At 35.1% G+C, this 22,477-nt stretch overlaps 4 protein-coding genes across 6 annotated transcripts; 2 read left to right on the top strand and 2 right to left on the bottom strand.

The window, feature by feature from the left end:
- Positions 1–6,977: 6,977 nt before the first annotated feature.
- On the top strand, positions 6,978–7,742 carry LOC125216516 (protein IQ-DOMAIN 20). Its single transcript, XM_048118252.1, has 2 exons — positions 6,978–7,197; positions 7,306–7,742. Exons 1-2 carry the CDS (start codon positions 6,985–6,987, stop codon positions 7,465–7,467), a joined length of 375 nt encoding a protein of 124 aa, XP_047974209.1. The 5' UTR covers positions 6,978–6,984; the 3' UTR covers positions 7,468–7,742.
- Positions 7,686–10,708, bottom strand: LOC125216515 (aspartyl protease family protein 1). Its single transcript, XM_048118251.1, has 10 exons — positions 10,340–10,708; positions 9,957–10,092; positions 9,256–9,491; positions 8,864–9,088; positions 8,630–8,765; positions 8,485–8,558; positions 8,304–8,403; positions 8,156–8,213; positions 7,980–8,051; positions 7,686–7,894 (listed from the first exon to the last, which is right to left on the bottom strand). The coding sequence occupies exons 1-10, from the start codon at positions 10,693–10,695 to the stop codon at positions 7,686–7,688; spliced, it is 1,602 nt and encodes a 533-aa protein (XP_047974208.1). The 5' UTR covers positions 10,696–10,708.
- Positions 10,709–13,609: 2,901 nt separating this feature from the next.
- On the top strand, positions 13,610–17,812 carry LOC125209054 (protein FREE1-like). Of its 2 annotated transcripts, none has more exons than XM_048108643.1 (7): positions 13,610–13,758; positions 14,119–14,230; positions 14,533–14,661; positions 14,738–14,803; positions 15,718–15,822; positions 16,823–16,917; positions 17,469–17,812. In XM_048108643.1, exons 1-7 carry the CDS (start codon positions 13,745–13,747, stop codon positions 17,479–17,481), a joined length of 534 nt encoding a protein of 177 aa, XP_047964600.1. In that variant the 5' UTR covers positions 13,610–13,744; the 3' UTR covers positions 17,482–17,812. The 2 variants fall into 2 exon arrangements, with proteins under 2 accessions (XP_047964600.1, XP_047964599.1); XM_048108642.1 differs by having other exon boundaries at positions 15,712–15,822.
- Positions 17,813–17,828: 16 nt separating this feature from the next.
- On the bottom strand, positions 17,829–20,064 carry LOC125209053 (F-box protein At4g35930). Of its 2 annotated transcripts, none has more exons than XM_048108640.1 (5): positions 19,934–20,064; positions 19,196–19,648; positions 18,620–18,694; positions 18,430–18,539; positions 17,829–18,348 (listed from the first exon to the last, which is right to left on the bottom strand). In XM_048108640.1, exons 2-5 carry the CDS (start codon positions 19,586–19,588, stop codon positions 18,096–18,098), a joined length of 831 nt encoding a protein of 276 aa, XP_047964597.1. In that variant the 5' UTR covers positions 19,589–19,648; positions 19,934–20,064; the 3' UTR covers positions 17,829–18,095. The 2 variants fall into 2 exon arrangements, with proteins under 2 accessions (XP_047964597.1, XP_047964598.1); XM_048108641.1 differs by having other exon boundaries at positions 17,829–18,345.
- Between the last annotated feature and the right edge of the window lie 2,413 nt (positions 20,065–22,477).

Raw genomic sequence — 22,477 nt, 5'->3', positions numbered from 1 at the left:
TTCATAAATTTTAAACCGATTTTTATTTAAATCGGGTTTCTTATAAACTGTTTATTTCTTTACATGATTGCCCTTTACATGATTTTTATTTAAATCGGAGTATTTGTTAACTCACCAACAAATTACATGGATTTATATATGGAAATACAAAAATTATAGATGACCAATGCAACAAAAATTAAAATGGTGCCATTTATTTAGAGAAATTCATAAATTGAAGTATAACAAAATTTTGGTAGTCGATTTTAATAGTCTTGCATCATATAGTTTTCCTAGTAATTTTATTCCATCTACTTGCAATTAATTATATCTTAATCAGAGTGCAACTATTTTTAATTCTTAAATTGCACTTAAACACTTTTAAAATAGAGTGTGAATATAATTATTCTATAATCTTAAATTAATTTCTAATGAAAATTTATGTTTACAACAAAAAAATATAATTTGATACAAATAGCTATGATTATTTAAAAATTTTAAAAATTATTTAATTTAGAATTTATAATTTTATAGTAATCAAATAATTAGATGTGAATGATTATGATTATTTAAAATATTAAAACTCATTTAATAATAAGATAACTGGATGTAAATAACTATGACTATTTCGTTTGATCATAACACTAAAAAATTAAGTATACTATCGTATTTTTAACTTGAAATTTAATAATTATTTAATAATAAAATAATTGGATGTGAAATACTGTTATTACTTCATTGGATGATAATACTAAGAAAGTAAATATATATGCATGTATTCGTGGAGTTGTGATCAATGTCGAACCAATTTTAAAGACCGAACTAGAGACCAAATCTGGGCCATTAGATCTAGTTTTTTTGATGAGATGTGCTGCTGTGTAAATTTTTTCGGCTTCATTACAAACTCATTTTACTTCATTATATAGGTTTATTTCTTCATTCTGTACTTCAAATGCTTCTACACATACTTCATTCCAATAATTTATTACATTATTCCATGTGTTTATTATACCATATTAGCGTCATGGCGTTGGTGATAGATATTATAAAGAGAAAGAACGGCACCCGACGGTGAAACCACATTTACGTACTGGAATGAAGTAAAAACCTACTGGAATGAAGTAAAATCTACTAGAATGAAGTAAAAACCTATTAGAATGAAGTAATATATTATGGAACGAAGTTAAATCTTCGTAACATGTTAGTATGACTTATTTACCTTCAGATGAATTAAAATAAGCTCGTGATGAAGGCGAAAATAATTTATAAATTTCTGTATCTTATCCATAAAAAACTTGATCTAAAAGCCCTAATTTGGTAGGGTTCGGTGGTTCGGTCTTTAAGAGTGGATTTGTGGATAATAGGACTCTGTATTCGTGTTTACAACTTAGAATTTTAAGAGTTATTTAATAGGAGTAATAATATTATTAGATGCGAAATTTTAAAAAATTATTATTTAATAATAAAAATTAAACACGAAATATTAATATTATTTCTTTAGATAATAACAATAAAAATTAAAGTAAAAATTACTATATACATGATGCAGTCATTTTTTATAAGTAGAAAAAAATTGTGCAATTAATGCATGTTATAATCGATTACTAAAACATTTCCTAATTGTGTGAATATTGATTATGGAAAACTTAATTTTCCTATACGAGACTAGAAGGTTAATTATGCAATACATTAAATTTAGTGATCATCATAAATTTATAGTAAATGACTCCTAGAATTTTTGTTAATTTATCATCACTCTAAAAATAATTCCTATTTTAATTAAACCCTTAACAAACCGATTTTCCTCCTATAAATACCATCATTACTTCTCCCTAACTTATTATCAAAGCTAGGAAGACAATATGGAAGCTAACTTTTCCATATTGTTAAAGCGTGAACTAACTTTATCATATGTAGAACATTATTTTGTTTAAGAATGAGAAACAGAAAAGAAAGAGTGTGAACCTGTACCTTTTGACATACATCTTCAATTGAGGGAGATGCGGCTGATGGAGGAGGATGGAGGCGGAGCTAAAATTTCAATTGATTTTTTTACAAATTGGATGCAATTTAAAATGGGTAGATTAGTCAATTAATAAATGTTAGAAGAGAAATAATAAGAAAAAGGAAGAGAAAAATTATAAAAAGACATAAATCTTTTATTCTGAAAAATTCGCATGCCTCGATCTCATATTCTGAAAGGTTAACGAATTTAATCTCAAATATCGAAATGTCATCGAATTGAGACCCATATTCTGAAATCTCCCACTTCTTTGAATCGTTTATTTTTATTTTTATGACTTGATGATTAGTCCTCGTCTTGGTTGTTTAGTAATTAGTTGTTGCTTATGTTTTATTTAAGTTGTTGTCATGCTTTATTCACAAGCTTAGCTTAATGAAGTGCTTATTTAATACTCTATCTGTTTCCAAATAATATGCACTTTGGGTTCGACACGGATTTTAATGCAAAATTGGTAAAGTAAAAGAGGTAGAGAGAAAAAGTAATTAAAGTATAGCTAGTGGAGAATGGATCTCATCTCATTAGAGAGAAGAATTATTAAAATTAGAAAGTGCATGTTCTTGTAGAACAGACTAAAATAATTTAATCACAATTTATTCTAAGTTGTTCGATAATGCTTCATGTTTCAGTTACCTATATAAAAATATTACTCCTAGTATAAGTTTCTTCCTGTCGGATAAGTTTGGTGAGCCAACATTTGTTCAGGTCGATTGCTCTATACGTTACCTTGAGGGTTCTTGTTTTCCTCATCTAAAGATCTTGATGTTGATGATGCGTTAAACTCAAGGTTCTACCAGTTATAGGTAGAATGTGTTGCTTTATTAGCTATATCTTTTTGTTCCTTTGGAACTCATACAAAAACTATTTATTTTCCTCTCTAATTTTATTATATCTGAGTCATTGGACACTCTCACAATGTTAAAAGCATGATTGGACATCTCACCATATTTATCTATTCGTGTACTCCTTAATTCTAGTACGGTCTTGCCAATGCAGATGATGCTAATCCAATCTAATCCATGCTAGTAGCTATTTGATTCTCTCCTTGTTTAGTATGAGATTATTTTTTATGCTAAAATCATACTTACAAATTGGTTTAAGTGAATCCTTGGTCTCCATTTGAATTGCCCTAATGAGAAAGAAAATTTTCTTCTCTTTCTTTTAGGAATCACTGCTCCTTTTCTTTAAATTTCCCGCCGCCCTAGGTAACTTAACTCTGGTATGCGATTGAGACACAGTGCATTGATATTCCCTTCCAACGACTAGATTTGACTCTCTTTTTTTTTGCATGAATTTTTGGTTTTACCCTTGTATGTTGGGATTTTCTTTGACTGCAGCTCCGATGATGTTAATATCATTAATGAAGAGTTGAAGACAATATGTTGACTCTTATGAGCCTTTGCTGCAATATTTTATTTCTAAAATTGTTAAGGTTTATGATCTTAAAACCAATTAAATTGTCTTAGACTACTATTCTTGAAGGATTGTATATTGATTTTAGAACTTCTGCTAATTTTTTTGTAAAATAATGTTGATGTGTCATCTTTAACCTTTTGCTCAATCCTAACGCCTGTGCTTTATTTTTGCAATTCAGAATACAAGTTTAGCATTATGATATCTCTCGATGGCTTGGCTCTGTTTGTCCTCTCCGTGGGTTAGGTACCTAGTGTTTTCTTTAAAGATTATGAACCTAAGGGAATTTTTGTTAAGTAGGTCTTTGGAATATTGTTATGTCTCCTTTGACCTTTTATATTAATAACTATTCGTCTGTACCCTGTCGGAATCTAGCCTTCGTTTGTTGTTTGTACCTGAAATGGGTTACTCTGTGATATAAAAAAAACAGATTAGATGCATGTCTTATGTGTGTTTAAGTTTGTAGCTTGTGTGATAACTGACTAAAGTTAATATGGCATGCATATATATCTGCTGGTGGCATAACACAAGACATGCATATTTGTTATGCTTTGGACTATCTAGTCTATATATTTTGTTTCAGTATATGATTCTTTTGTACTGTGAACCACCCCACGATAAGCTATGTGGGAAATATGGTACAGAGCACAATAAGGGACCTCTTTGTTGCTAAGTGATATGCAAATCGATACTTGTACATGTGATTTTCGCGATTAGCTTTTCAAGAACAAATGATCAGAATTGCCAATGCATTGGCTTATTGTCTTCCTATTATCTTGTAGTCTTTTGTCCTTAGAATTTGCATTTGTGAAATCAAAGATAATACTGGAAGAAATAAAAAGGATCAAGTATTATTAGGTTGGGGAAAGTGTAATGTTGTCATTTCTATTAATATTAATTTGGTGGACTCAATACAATTTTCTTGTACGAACGAATGTGACATAAACATCACTTTCAGAGCATGTGATGCAAAAGTATAATTGTGTCCCTCTGTTTCAAATAAGAATTTCAAGGACGGAATTTCTTATTTTTCAAAACAATTAATTTCTTTTGAAAAAATGACATATTACTTACTATAATTGTAAATGAAAATTATTTTCACGACTGGCATTTAAAACTCTAAACCCAAGCCTAAACATAGATACAAATTAAATAATAAAAGAAATCTTAACTAAAAATAAAAACAATGTCACTTCATCTTCTTCACTCATATGTTCATTTCTTCTGCAATGTACTTTTACCAGAGCCTACATCTTAAACTTGTTTCCTCTTTTGTAATTGTAATGAAGTAAATATAGATATGTTAATATCAATTCTCGAAATAAACTACAAATCCCATACTTACATGAAATGTTTTTAAAGTTTATGCATAAACAATTGCTTCCAACGCCACAACTCACGGTATATATAATTCCTGCAATTACATAAAGAATGATAGTTACTCAAATCTATTAAATAATACTTATATAAGCTTGTAGAACAAAATTTCATTGAAAAATAAAACCAAAGAATAAAGTTTATCAAAAATTTTAGTGACAAATCTAGAAAATAGAAATAAATAGAAATAGAAAATAACATAATGACTGCCTCGGATTTATAGGTACCACATGTCATGTATTTATAGTCAAATATAGAATGAAGACCTTATTTATTAACTTTTCACTTGTCCCATTTATTTATAATAAAATTAAAAATAGGGGTTAAGATGGTAAAATAAATTTTAAAAAATTTACTAAACGTTATTATATACATTAAATACAAATAAGATAGTTGACTGTTCCAATTTAAATATTTTCGGTTAATAACGTATATCATTATTACATAGAGAATGGTTTAATTTTATTTTATATTATTCTTCAATAGACTTTAATTTCTTTTTAAGTTTTTAACTTAAAAAAATTTAAATGACACATTCATCATTTATGCTCTTAATTGACTACTTACATAATAATTGTAAATATTTAAATTTATCCCAAAATTCATAAAAATTCAGAATAAGACCAAAACTCACCTTTTATATATGCATAGATAGATTATAGGCTGTGTGTTGATGTTGACACCCTAGCATCACTCTTTAATATTTATGGAATAATATAATTGTAGCCATCCATGTAAAGAAATGCATTCCTTATTGTTCATGGAAATACTACTTAATATAATTGCAATGGTCACCGTAAAGAAACGCATTACAAATTTACGGCAGGATAGCATTAGTACATGTAGGGGGTGTTCGGTTTGCAAGATTGTATCCGGGATTAAGTTTGTAATGTGTTTGGTTCATGAGATTTAACCCCACAACTCAATCCTAGGTGAATAATCATGGAATAATTAGTCATAGCTAACCTCCTAAGACTAAAATAATCCCACAACTCAATCTTAGATTGCATCTTGGTATTATTTTATCTTGGAAATCGAATACCACCTTAATGGTTGTTTGGTTTGTTAGACAAATTAATCATGAGATGTAGTTTATGATTAAGTTATGAGATTATTTTAGTTGGGAGGGGTGATTATGATTAATTACAACATGATTATCCACCTAGATTGATGATTTGTGAGATTTAATCTTATGAACGTAACTAAACACAATATATATATTTAATTCCGGGATATAATATTGCAAATCGAATAACCCCTTAATGTTTTCGAGTGGTAAATATGTAATGTTTCGGAAGACAAACTTATTAGCGGATAATTTGCATCAGAACTGGGAAACATAGTTTGTGTAGTAGTACTATGTTTTCCAGTTCTACTGCATATAACTATATCGCGATGCATAAGCATAAATTCGCGTTTGTATGAATTAGGAGATCAAGTAGTTATGCAACTATGCAATTAAGAACATTTTACTGTGACTACTTTATTGAACTTTCTTATAGCAAAATCTTAATGTTGCCTGAAATGTTTTACTTTCCAATTCCATTGTAGTTAAATTGTACTATTATTCATTTTTTTTATCGTTCGACATATAGTCAAATCATTTTCCGTTAATAATAAAACTCAGTACATTTAATATTTTCCCAGTCTTGTTTTTTCTTCAACTATCTACTTATTAATTTTATCTTCTATTTTATTCTCTATTCAAATTTCTTAGTCTTTATGTCCAAAAATGTCTTATTTATAGTGGGATAAAATGCCTTATTTATAGTGGGATGGAGATTATTAATTTTATCTTCTATTTTATTCTCTATTCAAATTTCTTAGTCTTTATGTCCAAAAATGTCTTATTTATAGTGGGATAAAATGCCTTATTTATAGTGGGATGGAGAGATTGCTAATTATTTGTCGTTTTATTAAGTGCATACTAAAGAAGTTGACATTTAAATATTACTACTACAACTTTATTAATTGTGATTATTTTTTATTCTATTTTATCTGCGCTAAACTTATCTTATTGGACGTGCACTGCTGTACTTTCTTTCCACAAGTGTGCCCCTAGCTAAGTTCACTTTCGCACGTTGTAACCAAGATAAACATGTTAACAACCACACACCAAAAAAACTTGACTTCTATATATACATACCTGCGACTTCCTTGTTGTGATCCATCATCTCTTCATCAAATTAAACATCATGCTTCAGAGCAAAGACCACACATGGTGGAGAGCCATTCCGAGGAAACTTTTCCGATCATCGCCATCGCGTCGCCATCCCAACAACACAAATAACGGCAACTTCAGCCAAGAACTCAACAGCAGCCCACAAGAAGTGAATGCCGGTTCAGATTTTCTGTCCAAGGAAGACATGGCAGCCATTGCAATACAATCATGCTTTAGGGGTCATCTTGTATACATATATACATGCTTTATTCATCATTCTTCCCTTGCATAATATCTTCTCTTTCAGTGAATCATAAACACATTTTGATGTAAATGTACCTGTCTGTATGCATAGGCAAGACGAGCTTATAAGGCCCTACGGAGCTTGGTGAAGCTGCAGGCTCTTGTACGAGGGGTTTTAGCTAGAAGACAGGCTCGGATAGCTCTGGATTGCATGCATGCACTGGCTCGCCTTCAGATCACGGTTCGAGCTCGGCAGCTGCTGCTGAACACTTAGTACACATCAAAGGAGCTATATGTAAAGCAAGAAACATCGCAGCAATTGTGACAAGCAAGAATCAGCAATTTACAATACATGTATATTTTCATTTTTTTCTTTTCCTGAAGAATAAATCCACATCTCTTACAATCAAGACTAGAGTTTATGGACAGGACAATGGTTACACAACTTGTACAAATCATTAACAGAGTATACCAAGGACTATATACTGATCATTAGAAGAAAAAGATCAGGAATGTTAGAAGAGAATGGACAGAGCCAATTATATTGTATCTGTACAGTGATAGCACAACTAAATGAGCTGAATTCCTTTTTAATTCATCGAATTGAGTAATGTTATTAGGTGTACTGGCTCCAGCTGTTGGCACACTTGCATAGTTCACAGATCTCAGTTCGGAAGCATCTGAATCATCCTCGTCATAACCTGCATTTGACCAGAATTTGGTAGCATGGTAAGCTCCGCACTAGGCAAGTACTATAATTAGTTAATTCCTTCAAGCAAAACTTACAGTTGAACTTTTTCCAACCAAGGACAAGTCTTTCCCGGTCAAACACAAAGCGGTAGCCAGTCATGAAATTTTCTGCCCAAAGAATTCATCATTGTAGAAAGAGGAGGATCATAATCTCAGATAAGGAAGAAAGCAGAGAAAAAAATAAGGATTGTGATGACGATCAGAAAACTTACGTCCAATTATATTCAGCTCCTGACTCTTGACAATAGCCAGACAATAAGCAAATTCGTGCTGCAAAAATGATCATGATATCATGCGAGTAACAGAGGAAAATGGGTGTCCGACAATAAGAGTAAAAGAAACTAGATTAACTTAAACTACCAGTGTGGAAATAACTATTATAGGATCATGGACAACCAGCAGGCCTCCTCCATCCATAGTCAGGCTTATAGCAGGAATCAAACTGGTAGATGCATTGGGGCTATCTCATCAAAAGAATGGAGAAAAAGTCAAGATCATTTCTGGAAGGAATATGTGAAATAGGCAGAATTTTGGTTCTGACCTCATAGTATAACAATACTCAAAAGGGAGTCTGTCATCAGGTGGACGTGGTAGATCCCGTACTTGCAAATGAAACTGCAGAGGATTGGAAGATATAAGAATGTGCAGGATCAGATAGGTTATGCCATCTGTATTTGGCAGCTTACACTGTCTGAGAGCATTGTATAGTAAGGGTCAGCAAGATAGGTGAAGGAGGTGCCAGAGTCAAAAAGTGCCGAGAACTCGGAGTTAAGGACAGTAGTCCCTACACGAACTTGAGTCACATCAACATTATAGGTTGGGCTGCAGCAGCATCCCATTAGAAAAAAGAGAATGTATTATACACTACCAAGAAACAAGCTGGTCAACACAATACAATATAGAAAAAAGCACACACTCACTGGAACAAGTTCATATTAAATGGGGCCTCTTCCTGGTCAAGGCTACCTTTATCTCCAAAGTTGATCCTACCTGTCCCATCTCGCCCAAAACACATAGAAAAAGAGTTTGCTATATAACCCTTCCTGAACAAGGTACTAGGAACTGATACTTTGTCAAGACCAAGCCCAAACAGACCATTTGGAGCTGCAATATCTAAGAAAGAACCGGTTTGCACCTGTCCACAGCTGTCCACTCCAAGTAACAAAATATGACATCATTTCTCATAATCATACAGATGCAGCAAGAGGTAAAAATTGTATTGTTCCTCAATATTGAAAAAATAGGTCATAAAGTAAACAAGGGAATTTTCAGAGTAAGTGCATGAGCAATAAGCAGAGCTTCTATTACTAACCCAAATGTTACATATGCCTCGATAAACTCCTGATATTCGTCGAAGGACTGTAAATGCAGGATGTCCTCCAATAGAATTCCTGAAGTTGATGTTTCAGATGAGACATATGACACATGGTAAGGGCAGTGGATTGAAGTTCCATTGCAACTATTGTGAAAACTGCATAGATCACTGTTGCAAGTCACATTTTTGCTTGTAGATGACTCGAGTGGATCATATATGCTAAGCTCAAAGTCCTGCCATGCCAATGGAAACTAGTTAATATTGTTACTACAATAACAAACAGGACTAACTAAGATCAACACAACACGATCTGAGGAAAAAGTAGGTTGATACAGAAGTTTAGCCAAGTGACAAAAACACATTGTCGAAGCAGAGTTTTGTGGTAGGAATACACAGAATGTGTCATAATATTGAATAGATTGCATTCCAGAAATATTCAAGTGAAAAGAAAATGTAATCTCCAGGCTATTCGCAACACGATGGTTTCAATCATTAGTCAAGCTGATGGAAATGGACAAAACCAAAGGAAAAGCTAGCAGGTCTAAATCAAAAAACAGAATCCATAAATTGGTTGGTCACTCTGTTTGCTGATATTTTGCAGTGTATAAGCAATATCGCACTCCATCTTAAGTAAGGGTTACAGATTTAGATGGAAAATGTTTAACTTTGCAGAAAATCAAACGCTTAAGGAAACATACAGAGCTATAAGGCGAATCATCAACTGATGCACATTCTGTACAGTGACATGGAACCCAGAACAAATCACTCCCTGTATCAAGCGCCACCAGAAACTTCATCCCTGGAGTGCCCACCGTCACCGTCGTGTAGTGCAAACTACATCAATCTCCACATACAAATCTATTAACAAATCGCACAGTAAAAACCAAAGCAAATAGAAAAACTAGTTCCACATAAATTATTTTGTTTTCCTAAGTCCATATCCAGATAATGAAGCAAGTGAATTGAGATTTTAACAAACAAAAATCACGAATCCTAAAATTGAACGATACACGCATGTGTAATTTAGGTTTCCAATTCCAATGCTTCGAAATATCAGCTTTGATTTTAACAGTTGTCTTACAATCCTAAGGAGCTGATTCGGAAAGTGGCATTCCCGTCTGAGAATGTGAGTTCATCGGCGGAATTCGACAACAATCGGCGACGAATCGCAGTGTCATGGCTCACCAGAAGCGCGTAGTACTCAACGGTGCCCTCTTGCGGCCAATTTTCGAGTGGGAAGGCGGTGCCGCTCCGGGTGGACCACTGCTTGACCTGATCGGAGAAGCGATGATGCATTTCCATGGTTAAAATTCGAGCAGAGGATAGCGAAAGCATCCACAGTATGAAGATGAAGCGCAGAGAAATAAAGTGGTAACACATTTTTGGGGAAGAAATTGGTTGGAGAGAATCGCAGATGGTGAAAGTGGCGGAGCTCATAAATTCGTTTCCGAGAAGGAGATCACTCCCGCCATTTCTCATCCCTCTCTGTGACTTATAACAACTTTCGAAAAGGAAACGCGATTTTGCAATATCTTTCAAGAAAAAGTATAGATACTCGTGATTTATTCGTTTATTATTCGAACATTTTGAATTTCAATTCAAACTATTTAATTTTTCTATAACTATTAAGAAATGTATATTATATATTACTCCCTTCGTCCAATTAAGTTGAGTCAAAATTCTTGAATACGAAAATTAAGAAATTATGTTGAAAAATAACGAGAGTACAATATGAGATGGAATAAAATTTGAGTAATTAGATGTTTTGTGGTTTTTTTTTTCTGTCAAAAAATGAATGACTCAATTTAGGGAACATCCCGAAAAAAAATACAACTCAACTTAGTTAGGACTTAAGACCGAAGGACTATTACTATTGAGGGATATTAGTTCCTAAAATCACCAACTTTGAACAAATTCTTGTATTTTTCGTGAATTTTAAAATTTGTTTCACATTTTATATTGCATTGTTATTTTCCAACTGAACCAATAACATAAGATATTTTTATTTTTGCAGTCAGAAGGAGATGTCGAGTAGTTCGAGCGGAATTGAAACCTCATCTCCCAATAGCTCTACATAGGGCTGTCAAAATGGATATCGGGAATTGAATACCTGATATCCGAACCCTAAATATCGGGTAATTGGATATCCAATACCCGATTTTTCAGGTTTCAGGATCGGGTTCGGGTATAGGATTTTTGGATTATCGGGTAACCCGATATCCAATCGGATATACCCAAATTACCCGTTTTTTTTAATTTCTTTAGAATTTAATAAATTATGTATCTATTTTATTATTTAAAAAATTAAATGTACTTCCGAAATCCTTCACTCTTAAGTCCGTTAAAGTATGAATTGTGAAGTCCCAAAATCCTTCACTCGTAAGTAAACTTCAATTCCCAAGATCGAGGACATTTCCAAATGCTATATTCCATGAATTGTTAAACGTCACGAGTCGAGAAGATGTCGATTGACCTATGATCAACATGCACCCCGACATTCTTTAAGTGATGATAAACAACCAAATTTTGTACAACCAAAATAAGGTTATATTAATAATTTAATTTATTAATTATGTATTAAAATAATAAATGTAGTAAGTGGACAAGTTAAAAGACTTATTAGCCTTTAACCTCATTTTTTATTTTTATATTTAAATTTCTTTTTTATTGTTTTTAAATTTTGAATTAAAGTATGCACTCATTATATTTATGGTTCCAAAAAGGTAAAAAAAACCATACATAAATCATAAATATATGACCATAATATTAAGAACTTTCCATGTACTATATATATACATGGATATTTTAATTAAATGCATAAATAAACCTATTTTTTCCAAATAAATTAGTTTTTGATTGTACAATATTTGGTCACATAGATTTGTTGTTCTTTGGAGATATGGCTCATTCAATGCATGATGGAATATATTGGTGTGTATTCTAAATTACTCCCTCCGTCCCGAATAGAAGTCCCGTTTTTCCATTTTAGTATGTCCGTGAATAGGAGTCCCGGTTCACTTTTACCATAAATGGTAATAGGGTCTCACCTTCCATTAACTCATTCCTCTCACAATTCATTCTAAACTAATATATACAAGTGGGATCTCTATTCCATTAACTTTCTTCCACTCACTTTTCTTAATATTTTTTAAAACCCGTGCCGCCAAGAAATGAGACTCCTAATACCGGACGGAGGGAGTATTTGATTTTGTGAAGGAAGTTATTGGGATGTGTGTATATAGTCCATTTGTCCATCATTTAAAGTGTCATTTTGGCTTGTTGGATTGTCCACGATTTATAGAACGTTACTTTATTCCACTTTTAGTATGCTAATCTCACATTCTACTAACTTTTTATACTCACAATCTATTATTAAACTAATAATAAAAACGTGTCTCACATTCCCCCCACTTTCTTCCTTTACTTTTTTTCACAAAGTCAAATAATTTCTTTAAACCCGTGTCAAAGTCAAAAAAGACTCTTTAAATGATGGACGGATGAAGTATCAATGTATGATAATTTAAATAAAATGAGTTAGTGAAATGTAAATTACTACTTATTAAATGACACTCTTATCTTATCGTTCTTTGGAGCGGATCACTTCAACAATACTAGTTCTATTTTTGTAATGGATCTCACATTTCATTCACATTTTATTATAAAAATAATATATAAAAAGTAGGATTAATTTTTTTCACCTACTTATCAATATAATTCTTAAATCCATGTAAAGTCAAACGGGTCAATTAATAGGGAAAGGAAGTAGTATCTTTCTTTTGAAAAATTAAGCAGTGCAATTTAAGTTGTGTGTATGGGCAGGAATAAAGCTCCAAAAGCGAAGTCATTGAACTACTTATGGGTGTTTGGTTGGCAAGACTAAATCTCATAATTAAATATGCAATCCCTCCGTCCATGAATAGGAGTCTTGTTTTTCCATTTTGGTCCGTCCATGAATAGGAGTCCCAGTTCATAATTACCATAAATGGTAAAGAGACCCCATATTCCACCAACTCATTCCACTCATAATATCATTTAAAACTAATATATACAAGTGAGACCCTTATTCCACTAACTTTCTTCCACCCACTTTTCTTAACATTTCTTAAAACCCGTGCCGGATAGAAATGAGACTCCTATTCGTGGACGAGGGGAGTATCATGTTTGGTTCATAAGATTGACCCCTTCAACTTAATCATAGATGTATAGTCTCATGATAATTAGTCATAATCTTCCCCCTCAAACTAAAATAATCCAACAACTTAATCCTAGATGGATAGTCTCCTGATTATTAGTCATGACAACCGAACGCCGCAATAGTATACTTGCTCAATACATTCCCCCCCATTTCTACAATTGATTTTTGTTAGGGTTTCAGCAAATCACTGCGACAAGATGCAGCCCCAATCCGGCACCGATCTTCCTCCCTTCAATCCCGTTTCCACTGTCCTGATTACTCTTATTCTTTTCTTAATCCTGCACAGTATGGATGTTCTTTGTCAGGTTGGGAATATAATTTTTGCTGCTGATTTTAGTGTCTCCTTCTTATGAGCTTTACTTTTTCATAGTCATTCTATTTGGGAAGACAATGTGATTTCAAATTTCTACTACTTTATTTCCTGCTGCATAAGTTCAAAGTGGTTTCAGCTGCTACCACTCTTTAATCTAGTTCAACATTTACCCTTACAAAGCGGATACTATTCTTTTTTCTGTTTATTCCTTCAACTCATATTTGCAATTTGTGTTGCTTACAAGCCGGATGCTAAAAATATACCCACTTGACACGGTTACTAGATGTGATGTAAGTTCTGAGAATTAAGTGCATTTCTTGATCAATTTTATTGGCATATTCTTTTTATCCAGGTATTGGAATCACATATCTTTGCCTTTTGGGCCAAAACCAATGTTGATCCTGAGCCAAGACAGATTAGGCTTAAGTCAAATTCTGGATACAGTGACATCAGCAAGCATCCAGGTTGATTAAGGGATTTTCCATATCTTATCATTTCTACTGTTGCCCCATTTTTGCTCGCCATGCTAGCAATAGCGGTCAACTCTCAATATCATACTCTTAGTTAGCTCTATTATGGATCATGATGTGACTCCATCGTACACTGCGTTAGTACTAATATGATGCTCTACTTTCATTTTTAGTACTATTTTCAGAACTTGTATGTGATATCTTTATTTATGTTATATGTTGATGTCAGCCTGTATGATTATTCATTTTTCCCAATTTGATAATGCTGTAACTCTATCTTCATTTCGTATGAGCAGTCGAAGGAGATAGGTTCAGGCAGTACTCCATCAGACGTAGTTAAGGGAACTGACCAATTAGAAAAGAAGAAAGGATTTATTGATTGGAGGAACTTGATAAAGCCAATGAATGAGGAGAAGGATCACTGGGTTAGATATCTCTTAAATTATTTATTGATTTTTTATGCTTGTGACATATGGTTTTATTATACTATATGACATATAGGTCCCAGATGAAGCAGTAGTCAAATGCAAAGCTTGTGCAGCAGATTTCAATGCTTTTAAACGGAAGGTTTGCTTTAAGTTTACTAGTTGCATATGTCTAATAGTCACTGCCATTTAGCAAGGTGTGTCGGATAACTGATTTATTATTGCAGTTTTTGGTTTTCGTAGTCATAACCAAAGAAGGATACAAGAAAGCATTGGAATTAATATCTGTTAGTCGGGACTCTTGGAAAATGTTCAATGGTAGTTCATCAAACATGTGTTATAGTTCATGTGCCTCTTTTCAATTTCAAAACAAGTCAAATGATTCCATATTTTATCTATGACTGAGAATTATTTGCTATCTTGAAGAAAAATGCACTAATTTTTCCCTAAAATGAGATGTTCTGCTCCACTCTTGATAATTTCTCAGTTTCTAGGCTTAAGAAACTATATGTGGCGTAACCTTAAATGGCACCAATATGATATGTATAGTTTCCAAGGAATTTGCATCCTTACACCCTGATTTCTGACAATTGTTTTTGGAATAACTTCTCAAACATTGATTTCCTATTACCATTTGCTTGCTATTGTTATCTGCATGCATACTGTTGGCAATTGAAACTAAAAAAGTAAAAACTGTCCCACATCGGTGTCAAGAGAAAACTGAAACTAGTATATAAGTCTCATGAGCCCCTCCGCCTATCACCAATTAGTTTTAGGATGGAACCCATGGATTTTTATCATGGTATTAGAGCGGGTCACTGATTGTGGGCTAAAATTAACTGACCCAAGTATATCTCGGTGTCAAGAGCAAGAGAAAACTGAAACTAGTTTGAGGGAGGGTGTTGGCAATTGAAACTAAAAAAATAAAAACTGTCCCCTCCTCCTATCACCAATTGGTTTTAGGATGGAACCCATAGGTTTTTATCACATACATACAAATAGTGCTTTTTCTCACCCTTGTACTCGGGTTATGTTAATTAATCTCATCAGCATCAGTGCCGAAACTGTGGGGATATTTTCTGTGACAAGTGCACACAAGGGAGGATTGCCCTCACTGCAAATGAAAATGCTCAACCAGTTCGAGTTTGTGATCGATGCATGGTATGTCCCATTTTTACCAACCTTTATTTTCATTGAACTGTTTCCGAACAAATAGAATATAGATGTTTTTTTTTTCATTTGAGTAGTGACTAGTGAGTTGTCATTGCTTATGATGTAGTTCAGCAGCCAAGGGCGGACACACAAATTTATTTCAATAGGGGCTATATATTGTAAATTTGGAGTTTGAAAATTTTGAGAGAATTATTATTATATGTTTTGTGAGTTGATAGGGGCCTTTTGCACATAATCTACACAAAATACTTAAAAAATATATTGATAGGGGCTTAAGCCCCTTTACTACTATGAGGTGTATCCGTCTATGATAGCTGCAATGTGTTATTATCTCTTCACTAGAGAAATGGGTATAGTTCATAGTTATATCCTGGCCAAACTAGTATGCATGTAACATGAATACGCACCTGATGAATATACATGACAAAATTCTTTGGTGCATTATTCATCATGGTTGACTAACTGATACAATAACATGTCTTGGGATTTTACATGTAGCATTACCATCATTACTTCCTGTTAGATGTTCGTATCTTTTTAGCATTATCATGTCTGAATATTTTCACTGCATCCCATTGTGGTTTTATCAGTAATGTTGGAGTTGGACGATGAGGTTTTCTCTAATTTTCCCATATTTTTGGACTCCTTTCATGCAACATCAACCATGTCTGGTACTGAAAACAAAATGATTAGAGACTCCTATACCTGATGCTAGTAGTTATCACTCAGGAAAAGAGGCCTGAACGTCATGATTCTGTAGCTTGCATATATGGCTGTGGTTTCTGTTAATAACCTAGTGGGATCATGTTTGCACATTCTAGTATGCCCTCTCCCTACCTTTCTGTCAACAATTGCAATTTTGTGATGTCCTGCTTTGTTGCTGAATCAAATCTAAGTTCCTAACAAGACTGGCATATTTCTGCAGATAGAAAACTGCATGCTATATATATCTTTTCATGTAGTTGATGTGCTCTCTTTTTGTTTGCAGGCAGAGGTAGTTCAAAGACTCAGCAATAAGGTAGCGGTAGCGCCTGGTCGAGCTACTGGATGCAGAGCCATGAAGATCTTGCTTGAAAACTTCAGGTAATGCACATAAATATTGAGCTTCATTTGCCTGCTTATAAGTATTTTTTAAGTTACTTAAAGACATGTGATTAAATTGGACGATATAGACACATGATTGGCAATGCTCATTCACAGTTACACAAATTTGGGTTCTGTTGTGGATTCTTCGTTGAAATAGTTATTTACGTTGCTGCTAATTTATTCTATATAATCATAGTCTTGTTTTGTTTTACTTTTGGAAACAAAAACACCTTGGTAGAGATGGTCAAAAATGCGCAAGCTTCATGTGTTTTTTGCTTCTTGAGCATGTGACTGTTGATGTATAGCTCGTAAATTGACTGCAGCGCCGCTCTATCTTGATGTGTAGGATCAGTATTAGACCAGTAATCCGAAAATTTATGATTGCCTCTTTCAAGTATTGCTCGTAGGATACGATAAGATTTCTGATTTGCCATCTGGTTAATGTTCTGTTGCAGGAGATGGAGAATGCAAACTGAAATATTTGCTTATTATAAGTCTGTATTTGCTTATTATAAGTCTGTTTTGTAAGCACAATTATACTTTTGTAGGAGCGAAACATGAAGCCCCTAGCAGGATGCGAGAAGTTGAAGTCCACTTGCAGGTTCAGGTTCCAGCATCTGGTTCTGAAACCATAGAATGCAATGTTTGCCAACACCCATTCCTTGTCAGCGCTCATTGATGGAAGCATTAAGCGCTGCTGCTATAGCCTATACTAGTCGTAGACGAGATAAAAAAAATTAATCCTTGAAATTCATTTGTGTAATGTGAAGTATATAGTAACATGTATACAGAATAATGGCTTGAATCATACACCAATTTGCAATCAGTTCGAAATTATTGCAAATGCTTGTATGGTTATCAATGGTGGTTATGAAATATTGTTTCATCTCAATCTGTTGAAAGCATCATTTAAAACTGAAATATTTTCCTTCACACAAAGGGTTTAGCTCTCATAAAGCGGCCGTGTTGGTTCCAGCTCTGTACAACGGACTCTATAATATATTATTCGCCTGAAATCCACCAAAAACTTCTTTCTATTCCTATTACTTAAGCTTGACGCCACAGCACTCAGCATAACTACAAACCTAAACCCTTATCTATCTTGCTACTATTACACAGAAAAGCAGGAGATGCTACTATACACATGAAGACGAAGGAGAAGAAACAACAGTGTTTCAACGAAGTTTGTTCTGAGCCACTGCCTGGCACAACTCATCCTCGTAGAACAGGACTCTGTTGGAAGCCAACGACTTGCATATTGGTTTCTGAATGACTGATGGCACCAAAGAGAATGATGAATCTTGGAAGAGAACAGCAGCTACCTGCCGCATCTCAGTGAACTTCAAACGGGAGGGTGGACGTGGGCCATGCTTTGGTGCCTTTGGCGTGTGCGGGCTTGCAATCAGCATCCCTTTTTCGCCTCCCCTGCTGCATTTCAAGCATTTCGTGACGTATGATCTAGTTTATATATGTATTACAGATTTCATGAACTTGAGATGAGATGCTTACCCCATAAAGGGCCAGTGCTCGGTTGGCAGTGGAGTCATAGTGTTCAGCATCTCTTGCCTCGATCTATCCGGAGTAGTGTAATTAAAGTGGAACTGCCTTGCTATAACAACCTGGTCCAATTAAGTGAAGTTAGCTTGAAGAATTTTATACCAATAATTCAACAGCAAAGAGAGTCTAGGCAGGGGCTTACTGATTTCCTGATTTTCTGAGAGACATGGAAAACTGCTCTGAGCTGGTCATGGTGCAGGTGGCAAAGTATTTTCACCTTCATAATAAAACACGTATCAATCAGATATACATCTCAGAATTCGGGACACATGAAGTCAAGAAAAAATAAGAGCAGCAGGCCACCATTACTGACTAGCAAGTTACAAATACCAGAAAAACTGGTATACCCTGTCAACCAATCTTCACCTTGTCGAATTATGAAATACTAACAGAAATCACCTATAACCTATGAAGCTAAGAACCTACTGTGTGGCTATTCTTGCTAATGTGTCTAAAAACAGAAAAGCAACAGGAAATTTGTACTTGAAGCCGGAAAGTTACATACATGTTCGCTAAAATGCAAGGGCCAACCACAACTGGTAACTGAGAGTTGAATGCAACAGATCATTAAACATTAATAAAAGATTCAATCATACATATCCAGTTTCCATCTCACTAATAAGCCTGGAAAGAACGGATTTGTAAAACACCACAAACCACTTAAAACAACAAACAAGCAAAAATAATTTCATTAACCAGAGACTAGAGAGTTCAATACCAGTAAATCAATAGGGAGAGATTCAAGCCTGGACTCCGAGGCAGAGTCCTCCATTCGAGGGGTTTTTGGAGTGTTCCCTAAATTATATGGATTGAAAAAATCAGATGCTCCAAGTGCAGGAGCAAATTGAAACCTCACAGGCGATGAAAAATTAGGGCTTTGCTCGGTGTTCTTGTCCCGATGAGGCTCGGATGCTTCCCCATCAGTCGGCTTTCCACCGAAAAGCGCAACTCTTTTCTTCCCAAGATCTGTACAAGATTTTGAACCGGATGCCCTGCTGTCCCGGAGCTGAGCAAGAGCTCCAGGCTTCAAAAACTTGCTTTTGGCATTCCTCAATCGCCTTTTCTGCCTGCCATTCTTCGATTGCCTTTCGGCCGGAGACACTTTGCCCATGATTAAAAATATCTCTTTCCCACAAAAAAATCGCCAATCCAAGCTTTTCACTTAAATAACCTGCCATGAAATGTAAATTTTAAGAACAGAATCCAGTCATACGATGAAATCATGGCACACAACCCAAAATTGGTTGAATGTTCCGAAAATCCACAATCGAGCCCTAATCACTCTCATTATCGAATTTTACTCCACCAGGAACATCAAATTTTAATTTATCCAGCGCTAGAAAACTCAAAACGCAGGACAAGTCCGAAAAAAGGAGCAAACGCAGCTAAAAATCAACAAAATAACCTCAGAAAACAAAACTAGGCGAAAGCAAAAGAGCTGGATTAGATCACGAACCTTCAAAACTAGCGGAAAATCATCGTGTCAGCAAATGTCAAGAGAGAGAGAGAGGTGGGAGGTGGAGGAGGAGGGAAATGGGGGAAAGCGAAAGGCGGGCTAGGGTTTGGAGAGTGTGGAAAAAAAGAGGAAATTTGAATTGGGGATTTGCCCGCCAATATTTGGGGCAACAGTTAGCTAATCGTGTACAGGAACCGCATATAATAATGACACATGGCGCATTGTCATTGGATGCTCATGTGCGTGTGGATCGTGGCAGAGAATCCTATGTCAATGTAATATTAATTCTTTTTATTGGGCGCAGCATGGATTTCGGGGGAGACAGATTCTGCCCGGCCCCCACTTCTCTCATTTACTTTGATTTCTACCATTAAATGAATTTTAATTGTTTATTTCTATATACAGAGGGAGTTTCAAATACTAATAAAAAATTAAATCGACGTTTTAGAAATTGGCATGATCTATTACAGATTGAAAGTTGTATCACTTCATAAGTCATAACTCATAACTACGTAGTAGTAACAAAAAGAAAAGAGATGAAGTCCTTTATTAATGTAACCATATGATAGAAAAAGTATGACATTGATATGTTGAAGATACTATATGCTGTTCCATGGAGTAGTATATTTTAGGGAGAGTTGTGAATATTACAATTTGGATTCATTTCATGGAGTACAAATTTAATAAAAAAAAAACATGTATATTTTGAATTTAGCATGATATTCAAATTTTGATGGTTAATGATTTCATTTTTTGAATTTAATGAACAGTCCAAATGTACCATTGAAAATCATGCAACGATTACATATTGAAAGTGTGAGTTTGTTACTAACCATCTAGCTAGTCATGGAGGTTATATGTTATTCTACTAGTCGGCCATCATCATTTTTTACTTAATACTTTCTCTTTCTTACATGAAAATATGCATTCTTTCATTTTTAGTCCGTTCTACAAGAATATGCACTTTTTAATATGAAAAGTCGTTTCTCTCTAATAAGGTGGAACGCATTCTCCACTAACAATACTTTAATTACTTTTTCTGTCTCTCTCTCTTATTTTACCAATTCTACATTAAAACATGTGTCATACTCAAAGTGTATATTCTCTGAGGACAGAGTAACAAGGGAGTATATACTAGTAGTCTGTTTTCATTTATTAGTGCATTAGAAGAAGAGTGCTAAGATACTCCTTCTATCTTTTTTTGAAAACAGATTCTTTTGAAATAGCTTTCATGATTTCCATTTTTGATTCGGCATTTCTCAAATTAAAATGAATACGACATAAGTAGGTCGCTTAGAGCATCCGCAACGCTGCCTCGTTGCGGTCTCGGTCTCGTCTCGACGAGACGAGACGGCATCGAGACAACGTTGCGGCTCCCGTCTCGTCTCGACGAGACGAGATGTCTCGACGCCCGACGCGTCCCGGCGAGGCCGGCCTCGAGCTGGCGAGACACGCGCCCGGCGCCACGTGGCGCGCGCGGGCGGCTGGCGTGACCCGCGAGTGGGCGTCGGATTTATGACGTCATAATTCAATTTTTTTTAAAAAAAATCAGATTTTTCGAAATTTTTTTTTTTAAAAAAAACGGTAATATGACCGTTGAACGGTCATATTTTTAATTTTTTTATATTCTATATATACTCTTCTCCATTTTACACACAAACACACATCTATTCTCTCATCTCTCTTTCTTTCCTCTCCAATCACTTCTATAAAATCATTCCTTTATTTTTTTCTTCTCCCAAATTTAATCAATTATGGATCCATTTGAGCAAACGCGTCGAATAATGGAAGAATCGCTAGAAGAAGATCGACGTAGGGAGGAGGAGGCCGCCGCGCCTCCTAGGCGGCGCCGGACATACATCCACCGTAATGGCGGGAGGAAGCCGCCGCAAGGTTGGAACGTGATTACTTCAGTCCGAACCCGGTGTGAGGAGATATCTACTTCCGTCGCCGTTTCCGTATATCACGCCCGCTATTTTTGCATATCGCGAGTACATTGGCGGCACGGGAAGAGTTCTTCAGAGAAGGGTTCGACGCTGTTGGCCGTCCTAGCCACACGACGCTCCGAAGAAATGTGCTGCGGCGATCCGTCAGCTTGCTACTTGGACAAACGGGCGGATGCGTTCGACGAATACCTGCACGTCGGAGAATCCAGCTGGGCGACTTTGTTTGTTGAACTTCTGCAAAGGCGTCCGGGCAGCCTTCACCGCCGAATTTCTGAAGAAGCCAACCACCGTAGATTGTCAGTTTCTGCTCCGTCTTCACGAACAAGTGCACGGATTCCTCGGGATGCTCGGGAGTGTTGATTGCATGCATTGGCAATGGAAGAATTGTCCTGTGGCGTTGAGGGGGTCATACACGAGCGGCCACAAAGGCACCCACCCCACCGTTATACTCGAGGCCGTCGCCGACTACCGGTTATGGATTTGGCATGCGTATTTCGGGGTCCCCGGCTCGAACAACGACGTCAACGTGCTCAACAACTCCGACCTCTTCGCTGAAGTTCTGAATGGTAAAGCGTCGGCCATCAACTTCGTCGCTAAC

This window comes from Salvia hispanica, chromosome 3, assembly GCF_023119035.1.
Source record: "Salvia hispanica cultivar TCC Black 2014 chromosome 3, UniMelb_Shisp_WGS_1.0, whole genome shotgun sequence".
Classification (NCBI taxonomy): domain Eukaryota; kingdom Viridiplantae; phylum Streptophyta; class Magnoliopsida; order Lamiales; family Lamiaceae; genus Salvia; species Salvia hispanica.
Note: the sequence above shows the minus strand (reverse complement) of the source record. Positions and strands in the feature narration are given on the sequence as shown.